Raw genomic sequence first — 17,170 nt, 5'->3', positions numbered from 1 at the left:
TAATAATAATAATAATAATAATAATAATAATAATAATAATAATAATAATAATAATTTTACATGTAAATTATGTATTATTATTTCTTTTGTTTAGGATTGGACAACTCTCCTTAGCCCCCATAGTTTAATTGGACTGTAAATAACTTGTTCATGAGTTAAATAAATAAATCATTTTTAAATTAATGTTGATTATGCTAAAATTGCCAATGAAAAATAAAGTGCAGTCCACTAGAAATGTAGCTGAGACCATTTATTGTCAGTGAGGAAATATACATGTAGATGTGCCTATGGCAAATTGTACATGCTTGAGGCATTGTTGGTATTCCAGGCTACACAGTCAAAAGTAATTTGAAAAAATAAATAAATAAATAAATAAATAAATAAATAAATAAATAAATAAATAAATAAAATAAAAATAAATAAACAAAAATGGTATATTTTAAAGTTTTATTTCCATAACAAGTGTACTGGGTAGGCCTACATTGGCCCATGTCTTATTATTTTACTTATTAGCATATTTTTACCACTGTTAATATTAACTCCATGAAACTCACATTGAAAGAAAACTAACGAAAAGCAGCTTTACAAAGTAAAGTCAGTCAGTTTTACACAATCATTTATATTTTTAAAATCAAAGATAACAATACTTTTAAAAGGCATTGATTATTTACATTCCATATTAAACAAAAGAAAAACAAATAAGATACCCCTAAAAGAACAGCAAATTACTGTAGAAGGTTGAAATTCAATAGGAATTTTCCTTCACCAAATAACTGTTAAATGGAAAGATGAGACAGCAAACAAATACATTAACTATAGATATCAAAGGGATTTAGTAAACATATTACAAAACATTTCCTAAAAATCAAACTCCTGTTTACTATGAATAAATAGAATTAATATGGAAATGTTGTACCAGTAGTTAATATTGTCAATATTGATGAACATGATAACTATATATAACAATATAACTATAAATAATGTTTAGCAACATGACAGTGGGACAGAACACTGGTGTATACCTTACATATATAAGATGTTGTGCATTGTTATATACAGTGTAGTTATCAGTATTTCATATACATTGGAGTTGTAAACTTTTTTATATTTACAGGTAAAATATTTGATGTTGTAGAGATAATGTCACATACTTTCTTGGCACTCATTCAATTGCCTCAGATCTGTCATCCATCATTTGTAAAATTGTGCATAGTGCAAAAAAAAAAAAAATGCAATGAAAAATAAAAACAAAGAAAAAATGGTCTGACTGATAACTCTCATCAATAAATACTTCAAAAATAATTAATCAACAGTTTTAAATAACAGTTTGACCTGAATTATGTGATTTTTGTAAACAAGTTCTCTGGAATGATCAAGCTATATAAATTATTGTGCACCACTTACAATGAACTATTCAAAATCAATGCTAATTAATGTAGGAAAAAATATTTTGACTCACATAATGTCAGCAACAATAAATATTAATATTATACAAATATTTCAGGCATCATTACAATAAAATGCTACCTGAGGTCTAATAATAAAACTTATAAGAAATGTACTGATCCATCTAAATCTGGCAATCAGTGCCACCATAAATTATAGACACGTGTTAAAATGTGACTCAAAATACTGTGAGCATAACATTTTATACAGTACTTTTTTAGTTTCAAAAAAGTCATGAAATTGCCCCTCTATTTTTGTTCTTGTAGCCATAGCACCAATCCCGATAGGTTATGTTTATGTGTCTCTGACAGAGTGAACTGAATGCTTCAAAAATGTAGCTGAATAGTTACATTAAATCATCAATGAACATTTTGATCACAGTGCATTTTGTAGCAAAATCACTTTTTTGTGAATGATTTTTCTCATTTTATGTCACTTTTTTAAAGATCAAATATCTTAAAAACCTAATTCCTATGTATTTTTCTTTTGAAACATATTGTGATTTTACTATGCTGCCACTATCTCCAATAATAATAATTTATTTCTCATTCCCTGTTGGACCAAGGGATAAGATATAAGAGGAATGTGCCACATTCCAATCCTATTTTATATAGAGTAAAGTTGTTTGATATCTATTGGCAATGCACCACATATGTAATGATCTACTCCATCTGAGGTAATGTGTTGTAGGTGCTACTGGTGCTGTTCTGCCGGCTGACTATTTTTGTTCCTTCTGTAGAGGGCAGCTTTGGTCTGTAGATTACTGCTGAGGCAACACTGTCCTGGCTCTCTGCAACTCGAGCTGGACCCCAATCAGCAGAGGGTTGAAGAAGATGGACAAATTTCTGGAGTTAAATAGAAATAAATTGACGTTTTGGAGCTGTATCATATCCTGGTATTCTGTTCATTAAATACAGGTTTTCCTGGTATACCAAGGCATCAAAAATAGCAATTTCTTTGAACGGTAATAGATTGGAAATTTGACAAAGATAGATTGGTAGTTTAATAATAATAATAATAAATCATTACAGAATACACAACAATATAATTTCATTTGCCAAAATTAAAACAGTATGGCAAATTAAAATTTCAATGAAGAAGAAAATGTTAAACTCTCACCTCTAGAAAAGATTTTTCAGCTGGAGCCTGATATAACTTTATGGCAGCTAATACCAATACTGCAATAATAGGTGCCAAGGCCATTAGCCAGCCTATGACATTAGCCCACATGGGGTACACAAAACTGCCTGATGTCAGAGGTTTGTACTGCACCCAGTTGAAAATCAACAAAAACTGAAAGACAAATTAAAACTGCATTGATATTTAGCATTGTGTATTGCAAATATTTCATATGTTCTGTGTATTATGTTTGGGATTAGGTTTCAGGTTTTTAATATTGAATACTGGTTTAATGTTACACTTCAATTAAACTAGATTCCTCTAAAAATATAAAGTCATAAGGAAATTTAAGTGTATTAACTTATTAATAAAATTTGATGATACAAACACTTACCAGAAGAGTTGCAGGGCTAAGGATTTTCCAGAAAATGGAGAAGAAATATTTAAATACACGGCCCTGTTCACCAATCATTTCTTCAATGTTCCTCAGGAACCTATCAGCTCCTAAAATGGGCAAATAGATATTGTGAAATTAAGTGTATAATTTCTAAAATAAATAAATAAATAAAAATTGAGTCACAACTTAGCATTAAGCTTCAAAGCATTAAATTTCTATTTGACGAAATAGATGAATTATTTCCTAGGACAAAAATTCTGCTCACCATAAACCCATCCAATGAGAATGCACTCTGTCATGGCTATGAGGAAAACAGACCAACTGGCAGCATAGGCATCCATCAGAGATAAAATGTAGATACCACCCTGTGATAAAAACACGAACTGAGTTAAAATACATTGTTGCAAAATATGCAATAAAAGTTAAAATGTTTTAAAATATTAAACACCATATACCACAGAGAATTAAGATATAGGTAAGATAAGATATGGAATCTGACAAAAATTTACCAAGACAAAGATGACACATACAAATATATAGATAAATGAATAGATGAAAAATAAATAAAATTATAAATTAACATCTTAAAGCATATATGCATATAGTGTTTCTTCAAATACGATGAATTACCAATATTTCATCCCAAATACCTACTTTAGTGCAAATGATAAGTCCACCAAGATAACCAAGAACACTCATTCCCAGAACCACGAACACCTTTCTCTCACGGAACTGTGGGAAGCGGTCAAGGAAGGCAGTAGTCACAGTTTCCAGCAAAGCAAACTGTTAATAAAAATAAAACGGTTAGTTTCTTTAGAGATGGAAATACCAGAAAATTTGTTCCTCTACAATTACCAATCCATTCTGTATTTCTGACATAAGAATTAAAATTGAAATTGAATTCTTTGCTTACCTGACTATCAAGCCCCAGTGTCAACATCATGAAGAAAAACAGAAAAGACCAAAATGGTGAGATGGGAAGGCGGGTCACTACCTCTGGGTACACAATAAATGCAAGACCTGCTCCTATAAAACAAATAAAAATATTATATTATGTTAAGTTAGAATGATTTAAAATTTATATGATGTTTGAACATAGGTTAAATAAGCACTAATTACATATAATGCCTGTAATGTATTTGAAATTCTTTAAGAAAATTCAAGAAAAAAATTTAATTAGGACAGATTTCTAATTGGTGAATAATTTGCTGAGACCAATTCATTATGCTAACCACATTATTTCTGAATATTCTGACATTAATCATTTTATTCCAGCAGATATGTATTCCTTACCTTCATCTACCACCTTATCCACTGGTTGGCTTAGCTCATGGGCAAGGAACCCAATGATGGAGAAGATCACAAAACCAGCAAACAAGCTTGTCAACACATTACTTATGGACACTATCAGGGCATCTCTGATGAAAGAAAAGATTTTTATGTGAGACTTAGAACTGTAAATAAATACTGATATATTTTCATTTATTTATTAACAAAATAGGCGAAAAAATTTTCTTGCATGCAATTTATGTTATTGAAAAATACATAACTGATTTCTTTGAAAGTGTACCCGAATCAATGCTATGCAATTTATAAAAAACTATATCCTAGATACAAGCTATTCATTGGCCTTGTAATAATTAAAGCATCAATTTGAAAACATCTTACTTGAAGCAATTATTGCTGAATTTGTTGTAGCTGGACAACGTGATGAGTCCACCCCAGGCTGGACTGAGGGCAAAAAATATCTGGACAGCTGCATCCACCCATACTTTGGCTGTTCCAAGCTGGGAGAAGTCTGGTTTTAGGTACCAAATGATTCCATCCACAGCACCTGGCAGAGTGACGCCGCGGAAGAACAGGATGATCAGAACAACATAAGGGAACAGAGCTGTGAAGTAGACAACCTGTTAAAAGATAACAAAGATGCATAACTTCAATTTGCAATTAGAAAAATAATTATATTTTTGTTTAATTTATTATTATATATCATGAGAGAGAGAGAGAGAGAGAGAGAGCAAATGAAAAAGCAATAGTGATAGCAATATCAAAAAGGTAAATAATCAAATGGAATAATTAAAAGGAACACCATCTCTCAAAAACAGAATGTAAGTGTAGGAGAGACAGTATTATAAAACCAGCCTTTAAATATTAATTAAATATTAAATTAAGCCCTAAAATATTCTGTGAAATGCCCTGAATATTGATGTATATACAGTAATTTTTAAAACTTACTACCAAGTGGTGGGTGTAATAATGTGTGGGTGGGGACAAAAATTAGAGACTCCTTTCTTGACATTTTGGATCTCAAAGTGATGATTGATACATAGGAAAAAAAAGGAAAAACATCCTACCTTGCCTGATGACTGCACCCCTTTACTAAGACATACAAATACAATGAGCCAAGCTGCCAACAAACACAAAGCAAGTTCCCATTTCAGTCCACCAAGATCACCAATGCCAGCTGTCTGGCCGAGAACATAATTCCTGAAATGTGAAATAACATGTTAATCATAGTATTACTGCACCTGTTTTTCTATATCTGAAGGTATAAGAATTTTTAAAAATAAAAATAAAAGTTAAATTTGTAAATTTACTTTTTATTTTCTTTATATCATAATATTTTCGCCTTAGTAAAAAATCAGCACATGAATTATTATACATACACTGCCACAAAGAAACAAAAGAGATTTGTCAACTTTTACAAAATAAAACAAAAAAGATAAAGGCCACTTACTTGAAATATTCCTCTGCAGGAGGCTTCTTAGTCATATTCACTACCAAATCTTTTATTCCAAAGTCTTCCACTAATGAACTATTGAAACATGTTCGATTGTAAAACAGGCTCCCATTGGTTGCCTGGCAGTATTCAGCATCTTTGTATGAATAGCAGTCTGGAAAAAATCATAAATAGAAATAAAAACCTCATTTTAGTAAATTATTAAACTTGAAAAAAGGGTGAAATTCACCAAAGAATCATACAATGGTAATGGTTTTCATGAGCAAAGAATATATCTTAAGGTGCTCCAAGCTTCAATTTAGAGAAGAAGTAAACATGTCTAACACTTTTATACTAACCATTAGAGCTCCATTTGGGATCACAAGTCTCCCAAGGCAAATAATCTGTGCATGATGCCACCATATAGAATATTGTCCAAGCTATGATCATGTTGTAGTACAGGGAGACAATGGCTGACACAATCACCATGCCAACACCAAGGCCTACATGAAAAAAAATAATAAATTGTACTTAACTATACAGAAAACAGATATGGTACATTATGTTTGTCAGATGTCTCAAGCAAGATGATGTAAATGATAATGGTATTGAAAAATACTTATGGTTGAATATATAAGCCCATGAATCTTACAATAGGTTGATGAATAAGCAGCTTTCAAAATAATTGCTTCTGGTACACTTATGAACTGTGCATTATGACAGCCCATGCAATTTTATTTCTTGTGACGTGATGTGAATATCAGATGTTCACTAACTTACCATGGAAAAGTGGACAGAATCTTTCAAAGATGGCAATGGGCCCTAGGCTGGCATACTGACCAAAGGCCAGTTCCATAAACATCAGGGGGAAACCAACCAACAGTAACATTATAATAAAGGGCAGCACAAATGCTCCTGAAATGAGAAAATGAGAAAGAATAATGTATCATTAAACGTCTTAATAGGATATAATTGTTTTAGTAATGGGACAGGCTTGTTTGAGCAGATATCGGTGTCCATAAATTGTCTTGTTAGTGGCAATATTAACAATGATTGCAATTTTTTGAATGTTCAGCAAATGTGTATTTAAATGAGTTCAGCAGGAAATTTAGCCAGTTTGTTTAAAATAATGAATTCCAAGAAAATAATTGGTTGATGATTTCAATGACTCCTAGGTCATTTCATTAAAGGCAACCCTTATACCCCCGTCACACTTATTCGGAATCAGCAGAAGTGAAGAAGAATGAGCCTGAACGAAGAATTTTTATAATTTGCACCACATTCGGGGAAAAATTTCAAATTGACCTTTATTATTGTAAGAGTACCGTTGGAATACTCAGAATGCACTTGAATTCGCCTGGAATGATGAGTTCACTTTCGACTGTATTAGCTCTCAAAAGCAGTTCGAATATAGTTGGAAAACTAGGAATATTTATAATGCTGTAAGAAGGCAGTAAGAATATTTAGAATATACTTTGAACGGCGCACTAGTGTAGTTCGATTGCTGGCAAAATTAATATTTCAGCTCATCCGAGGCATATTCGAAACATTGTGGCGGGATATAAAATCCCCATTATACTAGAGGTGGAATGATTAAGAATGGCATCTGAAATACAATTCTTTGTGCATTCCAGGATATTCGAAGAGCATTCTAAAAACATTCTAAAAATTCTGAGTGCATTCCAAATATTTTTACCCATTCTTGTGGCCGGCTCGAATGTTTTTGTCATGTCAAAAACTTTCGAAGTGCATTCCAAGAGGAAATTTGTCGCAATATCCCTACAGTATTCCAACTACATTAGAGCTGCATTTGAGAGGTAATATACCTGAAATGTGCAAGAATCATTCCAGGTGGGTTCGATTTGCCTTCTTAGTATTCCAGAGGCATTCTTACAAAGCCGTAATATTTTATGATAATTTGAAATTCACTCCAGAATATGGTACAAATTTTTTAATTTAGTAATTCCGGCTTGATTCCTACTGATTTCGAATAAGTTTAAATATTCCTCTAATGTGATAAGAATGTTTCGAATGCTGTCAGAATGCCGTGAGAATATTTAAAATGCAGTCATAGTGCAGTTAGAATACTGTTCAAATGCCATTCGATAAATTTCCACTTGGAATGCACTTCAAAAGTTTTTGACATGACAAAAACATTCGGGATGCCACAAGAATGGGTAAAAATATTTAGAATGCACTCAGAATTTTTAGAATGCTCTTCGAATATCCAGGAGCACACAAAGAATTGTCTTTCCGATGGCATTCTTGCTCATTCCACCTCTAGTGTGATGGGGGCATTACCACCAACAACAATGAAAAGTAAAAAAATCACTAAGTAATGCTGCTACACTGAACTTAAAAGTAAAACTGTCACTGCCTACAAGTTACATGTACACATACAGTTACCAGGCATTGCATTATACACTGGGTTCACATTAATATTTACAGAAAATCTGTTCAGCACACTCCACATTGATTTCATGCCAATTTTATCTGCAGGACAGGAAGGCACACTGTTTGCCATGAAACCACAAGTAAGACAGTTTTTTATCACTTATTCAAGGAGCACTAAAATCTGGCACCCTGCCAATGGAATATATCTACTTTTCTTTCTACATAGCCTGGAAGATTATTTGATCGATAATCCACTTGGGGAGCTACAAAGCATAATGTCATCATCCAATCAAGTAATTGGAATGGTAGGCGGGCACATGTCTGAAGTCTTACACATAAACCTGAGACAAGTAATCGATGGTCTACCTATTTCCTAAAAGCTAATTTTGTCACTTGTTATTTATAAGTACAGGGCAATTGTGATCTGAGTTATGATGCAATCTATACATTATTTAAAACCTTATACAGATGATCGAACGGTCTACCCTTGAAAAGAGATTATGGAGGGAGATTCATCCAGAATTTGCCAGATATTAAAATGTCTTTACACTATCTACAAAAAATAACTTTAACCGTGTGTGTGTGTGTGTGTGTGTGTGTATGTGTGTGTGTGTAAAGGTCAGCTTCTTTCACCAAAATATCAGTCCACTGTAAACTTGCATCTTTGGTAATGCTTGTGCTCTTTTTCCAAAATATGTTTGAGTTTTTTGTTCATTTTCTCAGTCCTTCTAAAAGCTCTTTGTCCATTTTCACTAAATTAAGGAGATTTAATATCTACTCCAGAAGCTGTGAGCCAATAAAATGTCCACATCATTACCAAGGGAACAGGATATGCATTATGCATCAATTTACAGGAAGGCTGTTAAAGAGCATCATGGCAGATATATATTTACCATTTTCACATCCTTCAGAGACATACATCATGGGGTTTAAATTAAATAAAAAGTCACATGATATTTTGAGGATTCATTGGCTGTTGTTTTGATAAATGATGCCCTTAAGAGAACTCTACTTTTTAATCAAGACTTCTAGTAGATCTGAAAGCTTTTCAAGTTAAAAGTTTCTGCTTTTTTATGTCAAAAATCAAACAGGCGCTATATATCTCCAGGCATAGTCAGAGCATCTGAATAAAACCAATTCTAAAAGAACACAACACTGTGCTTGTGTGTATCATGCCACACTGAAACCCTGACCTGAACGTCTTTATTTTAATCATTTTTTTTCAATCTTAATTTTTGTATCTATTTATATCTAAATGTAATGCTGATTTTATTTAGATATAAATAGATATAAAACCACTGGGTGGCAAGGTTTCTTCTTATGATATTCTGCTGCTGTATACTGTTTCTCTTCTTTAAATGGGTGGTCAATAATAATTCACTGATTACATATTTCCTTTGTTGGAAATAATGTTGACCCCCCCCCCAAATTTATAAAAAAAAAAAAAAATAAAAAAAAAAAATAAAAAAAACAGACAAACAAACAAAAATAATTAAAAGTAATTGCCTACCTCCACCATTGCTATAGACAAGGTAAGGAAATCTCCACACATTGCCCAGTCCAACAGAATATCCTAACAGAGATAATAAAAAGTCAAATCTTCCAGTCCAGTTGCCACGGTTATCGTCATCCTCTTCAACGATCTCATCAAAAACATTGTCATTACTTTCCAACATCTTCTGCTGGCTGCTGAAGTTTGCAACATCTTCATCTTCCATGTCAATTACTTCTGGATAATTGCCTGCTTTCTTCTACGGGAAAAAAAAAATAACCTTGAAACCACAGAGTACAATAATCAATTAACAAATAAAGCTGTGTGATAAAAGCATTGTATTGCATAGGCATTTTTTCTGGAGTGGAGAATATGTCACTAGCAATATTAATAGAATATTGTAAAAAAAAGTTAACTTTAAGTGATATGCTGTACCTGGTCTGGTGCCTGCAGTTGTTTTCCTCAAATATCCTGGTGCATTGTTTGTATTGATTTATATCAAGACACATATATTATTGGCTGTGTAGTTAAATATCAAAATATTCTTTAAGTATGCAAATATCCATGACAGTGATGATCGAGTGTGCTTTTCAATAACTATTTAACTACATTCTCACCTCCATGTTTACCTCAGGTGTAAACTCTTATTGATCAGGACTAGTGTACTTAACTTTCTCTGAAAAACAGTTGAAATATTTTATTTAGAAAACACTGTAAAACATTGTTTAAACAAAAAACAAAACAAAAAAAAATTAATAATTATGCTTTCCTTTTAGAACAGGATGTCCTGAAATGAAAACACTGGAGGTTATTTATCAATTTCAGCCTAACCCATGTGGAATGTAGACAGTGCAAAGTACCACATCCTGCTGGAACAGTCTAGTATTATATGCTTTAAATATGAATATACCCTGGAATTTACATGTAGATCAACAGCAAACTTCACCTTCCTTGGTAACCTTGATGTACTGGTAAACCACTTGGGTTAAAGAACATTATCAAAGTGCATGTGTATCTTTTCACTTGTTGTTTGTAAACATGTTTATTTTATAGAAAGCGTCAGTTATCCATTAGATGACATTATGCAGGTAGATCGTGTTTTGTTGTGAAGTTGTTAGCATTGTGCTCTATCCATTGCATACAAATCAAGGAAAAAAACGAATTTAAAATGCAATGTAGCATGGTATTACATGGTTTACCATCCGTCAGTTGTCCTAATGCTATGCACACTCACATTAAAAAACTGTCCTTTAAACCTATCCAATGTCAACTTTTGACTCAGTGTGTTAATTGCTCATCTTCCGAATGTGATGTTTGTAGCTATTCATTTCAGACATAATAATGAACCTTTTCAGTGGAAAATTGAGGAATGGCTGACATATTTACAGGATTAATTAATTCACCCACACAGGTATCCATCTGGATGACATCAGTCATGCAATATACAGGTACCTCATCAAAGACCAGTAAAACCAGCATGGTATTATATTATTGACAGCTATTTCACCAGGGTAATTTCTAAATAATATAATATCTTTGAAATAATATCTCAGTGATGAGTGGTTAGCTGGTGAGAGATGATAACATTGTTGTCTAATACAATCTAGAGAAGCATTTATCCCAGAGAACAGCAGATAAAAAATACTGAGTATTATTTCACTTGGGACATTCAACTTTTGCCATATATCCCTTTACAAAAAGTAATGAACATAGAGCGTAGCATAAATATTTTATAGCATGTTGATTCCATTGATATTTTTACATGAACATTTCTGATATTAAATCAATGGACAACAGGTCTTACAGTGGCATCTACTTTCTATATTAAAACAACCTAAAGACTCGAAATACCATAAAGTTTAACCAGCATTACCTGCAACTTAATTCTACCATCACAACAGTATATATATATATATATATATATATATATATATATATATATATATTCAAGTGCATTTTCTTGATCATTTATTCCATGTAATACAGTCCCCAAAGTTATTCATCATCACCTATTTTTGCCATTGTACAATTAAGAGCATATTCTCAAAATATGAAGTTTTTACAGCTCATGAAGCTAACAAGATTTTGAATGGGCATGTTGCAGGGATGGATCCAGGATTATTTGAAGGGGGGGTTCAGTGTTTTGGAGGGCAAACGGTGCCACTTGGTGCAGTTTAGACCTATCATCGAGCTCTTCAAATTTCTAATATCAAGAGGGGAATATTGGTGATTTTTCCAGAAACCAAAAGAAATCCACCACTGTATTAGTATCAATAACTAAACTTCTTGATGCAAAAAAGTTGTCCTGTATGAATTTATTGGAATAAACCCATAAAATAATATTGTTCATAACCTTAATATCAGTTCATAGCGCAGACAGTGACTCGCTCTCTTCTGACTACGTCCTGCCTGAGTAAATAGGTATTCTAAGCCTTTGGGAATCATTATTAACATATTTGGGGAGAAAGTAGAAATCTTGGCACACCTCCAAGATATAAAGCGCAACAACTTTTCAAGCAAGAAAATTGGATTTCTTTTCAATTTACGCTTGCAGTAGAGGACATAGTCGCCCTCTCAGGAATAGCACTATGACGCAAATTCCTTCAGTGTGGCATTTAGTACTGGCTTTCACCCGCCGAATCAATAGTAAATTACTCGCACAGAGACGAAGGCAATTTTGGCAAGCCTACCTGAATCTTCACTGATTTAATGCCAGTTTGCAGCCAATAATAAACATAGCACTATCTATTTCCCTTAAAATTGACATACGCGTTTGCAAATGCAAAGACTTAACAATTTACAAACAACCAGGCCGACAAAAGCTACAAATTAACTGAATTCAGTCGAGTAATAAAGTGAACGAAGTTAATATCTGAGCTGCTATCAACATTATTTTACAATTTACCTGCGTTTTGATGGTCGTTCTCGTAACCGCGTATGCTGTCTACCGATCACAGACCTGCTCCTAAATAGATTATTGATTTTTATGATGTGGCCTCGCTTACCGCGCTGTTAATTTGTAAACAGTCACTGAAACCACCACATTGAAGTGGTTCCCTTTTATATCCAACAAACTTCCGATATTTAACCGACCTCTAACCCTTCCTGGAATTATGCTAATTTTACATCCGCACATCGCGGTCTGATGAATCGAGTCCGCGACCATCCCACGTGCCCTGTCCTTTATCTCTGCTTTATAATAAACAGAGCAGCTGCCCTTGTCTATTGACTTCTCACAATACATTATTACAATTACATGGGAACGTCTTGTTTCTGAGTATACAAAAACGTAAGTCAGCAGGGGGTAGAAATAGTAGTAGCTGGTCCGTTATGGTTGGTCACCTTGGCATAAATACTTGTTTATTTGTATTAAGACATACCATATCTAATACATTTTTATCTAACATATACGGTACGTATATATCACGTTTAGCATGTGTATTATTAGCCCATACATAAAATGTTAATAAAAAACATAGGGCACCTGTATTCGGAGAAACAATGCTCGTATCGTAAATCGTACACGCGGTAGTCTACGCACTAATGTTTATAAACAAAGAGTAAATATACCTTTTCTGCTTCTCAGATTCTGTCTTGATGTCTTGTTAATCTTGAAAATATTCCGTTAAACGTTTTACTAGTGTAGTCGACAGTCTGTTTTGTTTTGAAACGCTGAATCTTATTCTGAGACACGTAAACACAGAAATCGCTCTTATATTGATTTTTCTGAGTTTCTGAGAGATTTCATTGGTTATAAATATTCATCATTGAAACGTCACGGTCTCTTTGCTATAAAAGGAAGTGGGGTCAAAGATCACAGGATTTATCAATGAATGGAAGTTAGAGGGCCGTGTGAAAACAGCCAATGAGTCACCGCTACGTCACAGCGTAATAGTTGTGAAATGCACAGCTTGGTAGAACTGGCTGCCAGGCTCTGTAACAAGATACCCTCAGTACTGCCGTGAATGTTCCAGAATGTCACTCGTGAAAAGTAAATCTGGGAAAATGAGCGGAAAATTCCTCTACAGCAAAGAAGTACAAATGTACTCATCCCTTTTCTACCTTAAAACTTGTCTTAAAGCTAGGATACCGAGAAGGGGGGGGGGGGGGGGGGCATCTCTACCCGGGGCACAGTAGTAGTTATCTGTTCTTTCCTGCACTGTATACAACACAGTAGTAATTATGTGCTCTTTTCTCTACTGTGTACTGCAGATAATTGTGAGATTTATCTTTGAATATCTCGTAAAAATCCAATTGTGGCCCTGGTAGAGGAAGAAGCGACGTACCATTTTTACTTTGCTGCAAACCTCTTAATTGTTCTTAAACACATGTAACAGTAGTTTTCTCATGCAGAATGAATCCAGATTTATATCGCCTATCCTATCTACATGAAAATATTAAAATTACCTATCTACTCTTGCTGAAAACAGGATATTTTGAAAACTGGAAACATATTCAATTTTCTTATTAATTTTCACAAAACCATTGATGTAACTGGTTTAAGCATGGACCTAATAAGATCTCTTATTATGTCCATGGTTTAAGCAATAATTGGAAATCAATTTTCAAGTTATCAATACTGACGGTATTACTTGAGTAATGCACAAAATACTGGTAGATGGTAAGGGATGTGTGATAAGTCTGAGTTAGTAGCCTTAATGTACGTTTCTGTGACTGACGTCTGCAGTTGCCATTCAAAATCTATCCATCAAATTTGAAAATTGATAGAAGCTCTGCATATCTAAAGGAACTGAATAATACATTTTTTGTAGGATTGGTCTTGCTGTTATCACACTAATGGTATTGTTTCTGAATAATCCATACTTTTTAGCAAGTGTAAGCTCCGACAAGAATGCTTACATAAGTACTGGAAAAACCCTTATTTGTCATAGTTACCTGGTATGGAAACAAATCGTTTTTTTTGTGTGTGTTAACAGATAATAAGTTTCTAGTGCACCCAATAAAAATCTCTTCCCCTTTTTCGTGGGTCTTTCCCAACCCAACATTTTGAAAAACCCCGTGAAAATCTTGTGGTGCAGTAGGTAGTTTGATACATGTATTTGCAGAATATTTTAATAAACAAAGATGTCGAATCCCAGTTTGTAGACAGCTTCAGAACGGTAGAAAGAGTTTAAAATGCGGTGGGTGGGGGTTATAGGTGGTTGCGGAAGTTTACAACCACATCCTTTTGGACAGTGAAATAAGATGAGGCACTATGGAAGCTGTTGTTTACGCCTTCGTTATGAGACAGACAGCCAAAACAACCCGCATTCAGCATGCGGCAAAATGAACTGCAAGGTCACCTTGATACTCTACCATGAAAGTTGACTTCGAGGGAAAACTACAAATGGTAACAAAATGCTCTCAAAACCATCATTTCATCAAACGCAAGTTACAAGCATAAGGAAATATAAAGTAATAGTGAAGGGGGAGTGAATTAACAGCAGTTCTTATATATTTAAAAGGCTCCTAAGTTGTGATGCTGTGCGTCATCTAACATATGGAAGTCTGTCAAATTTTATCAGGAAGTTGAGTAGTTTGTTTCCAGACTTCTTGCGAACACGGATATTAATAGCTCGACAGTAAACGTGCTAAAAAATAAAACAAAACAAATAAAACGGGATGACCTTGGAAAAAGTCAACCAGTTTGTCTCGGTTTTTGAACCTGTCATTGTTTTAGAACAACAGATGTTTCTGGAAAGTTGTTAAGCACTTTTAACTTTGACATAATTTTACACTTCATGTTACAAAATTGCACCATGAGTAAAACCCGTATGACTTTATATTTTTTCTGTAAACGTATTATTCAACCTCAAACGTGATGCCAGTTTTAACATACTTTTTAAAATACAAGCTAATAAATCCATTGCAAGTGGAAAGAATTTATTAAAAAACGTAAACCGCCGTTCAAAATGGACTTAAATGTCCCCTCCGCCAAACCTTTTTGGGATCCTAGGTCCCGGAGTATATTATCTGTGCTCTCAGTGCTCTCCCCTCAGAGGTCTTGTAGCTCCTACAAAACTGCATAAAAACTTGGTAACAGCTAATGCTAGCTCTCTAGCAGAGTGAACATTGAGTCCGTGTCTAAAGTCCGTGTCAAATGGCGACTCTAATAAAAAACGTTACTAATTTCAATGTTCAATAACTCCAATAGCTCACAAGCTTTTGTATTGAAATTTTTTGATACGTTACTATTGTCCAATCCTGAAAAATTTTAAGTGTTAAAGTGAAAAAGTTTTGACATTTCCCTCAAATTAAAAAAAAGAAAGAAAGAAAACATGTTGGAAAGTTCCATGACAGAGACACTGCCCAGACAGCCTCAGTAATCTGGCCCACGTCTGGCCCAGATCTGGCAACGTCTGGCAATATCTGGGCCAGATTTTGCCAGACACTTGTCAGATCTGGGCCAAGTCTGGCAAAGTCTGGCATTTATGCCACATTTTGCCAGACACTTGCCAGATCTGGGCCAAGTCTGGCAAAGTCTGGCATTTATGCCACATTTTGCCAGATGCTGCCCAGACTTGGGCCAGATATGGTACTTTCATTTTCAATTTTTATTTTCTATTTATTTATTTTTTATTGACCAGTGAGCTGAATGCATTGAACTGACGTCATTTGATAAATTTTGATTTAATTTATCTCTCTCTCTTTTCTTCAAAGTCCCCTCATAAGTGTGCTATTTGTTTAATTTGACTTGACATTTGAATGAATTCACTGTTCTAAAACTTTTTTGAACTACTCGTTCCGCTGTTGTAAGATTCCGCTTTTTATGCTAAGCCGGTCAATGACCCGGATGTAGCGTTTCTTAGAGTTATGGATATGAAAAAAGCACAAGCGTATCAAACTGATACAATTCGTTGAGTGATTTGATTCGTGATGCGATTTATTTCGAAGGCATCAACACTGGCGACGAGGATTAACACTAGTGCAAAACTGTGAGCCAACTTTCTTTGAAAAAATGGAGGAAAAATGTGAAATTACGGAATTCGAACTGTACAGAAGTCACGCTCGACGCGATGGCTAGACAGTTTTAACCTCTTCGCTGACGGAAAAGATTGATCTTTTCAAAACCAACGGACGGCATGAATAATGAACAAAGATAGAAAATTAAAAATACATGACAGAGGAGACGCGTGCTTATGTTGTATTAAGCAGGGACAGGTGTACAAGATATTTTCAGGACTCTCCCAAACACAGGTTAGAAACATGAATATACATTAGACAGTTAACGCTTTGAATGAAATTGGAACACCAGAAACTGTGAGTATGATGAAACCGAAGTCATTTGACAAACCAAGCCAGTCTAAACATTACGAGTTTAGACATGAAAAACGAAGTAGAAACTCCCTGACTGAGAAAACATGGAACGTTGGATCACTTTGCAAAAGTCTGCAAAACTGAAACTATTATTCATGTAAATGACAGCTTTGAACATGATAATCCAGGAGTGCATATACATTTGGTGTGGGAACCAATGCAATATACACAGAAGACATGGAGGAAATAGAGGCGGTGTTAATCTCAGTGTATTACCAGATTCAGGTGCATATTGTAATATCATTGATGAAAATACATGGAGAATGCTGAAATCCAAGAAAAATAA

The 17,170-nt window shown here is 34.0% G+C and overlaps 1 protein-coding gene across 2 annotated transcripts; it reads right to left on the bottom strand.

Annotated features, from left to right (window-relative positions):
- Nucleotides 1–433: 433 nt before the first annotated feature.
- Nucleotides 434–13,323, bottom strand: LOC106164047 (sodium-dependent proline transporter). 2 transcript variants are annotated; one of them, XM_013541832.2, is made up of 15 exons: nucleotides 13,138–13,323; nucleotides 10,185–10,243; nucleotides 9,586–9,826; nucleotides 6,462–6,596; nucleotides 6,041–6,184; nucleotides 5,700–5,856; nucleotides 5,317–5,449; nucleotides 4,631–4,869; nucleotides 4,256–4,380; nucleotides 3,876–3,988; nucleotides 3,617–3,745; nucleotides 3,228–3,327; nucleotides 2,960–3,069; nucleotides 2,566–2,739; nucleotides 434–2,291 (listed from the first exon to the last, which is right to left on the bottom strand). In XM_013541832.2, the coding sequence occupies exons 2-15, from the start codon at nucleotides 10,188–10,190 to the stop codon at nucleotides 2,109–2,111; spliced, it is 1,989 nt and encodes a 662-aa protein (XP_013397286.2). In that variant the 5' UTR covers nucleotides 10,191–10,243; nucleotides 13,138–13,323; the 3' UTR covers nucleotides 434–2,108. The 2 variants fall into 2 exon arrangements, with proteins under 2 accessions (XP_013397286.2, XP_013397287.2); XM_013541833.2 differs by lacking the exon at nucleotides 13,138–13,323 and adding an exon at nucleotides 12,473–12,657.
- Between the last annotated feature and the right edge of the window lie 3,847 nt (nucleotides 13,324–17,170).

This window comes from Lingula anatina, chromosome 1, assembly GCF_051362555.1.
Source record: "Lingula anatina isolate TDL-2025a chromosome 1, LinAna3.0, whole genome shotgun sequence".
NCBI classification, from domain to species: Eukaryota; Metazoa; Brachiopoda; class Lingulata; order Lingulida; family Lingulidae; genus Lingula; species Lingula anatina.
This window is presented reverse-complemented; position numbering and strand designations above follow the sequence as displayed.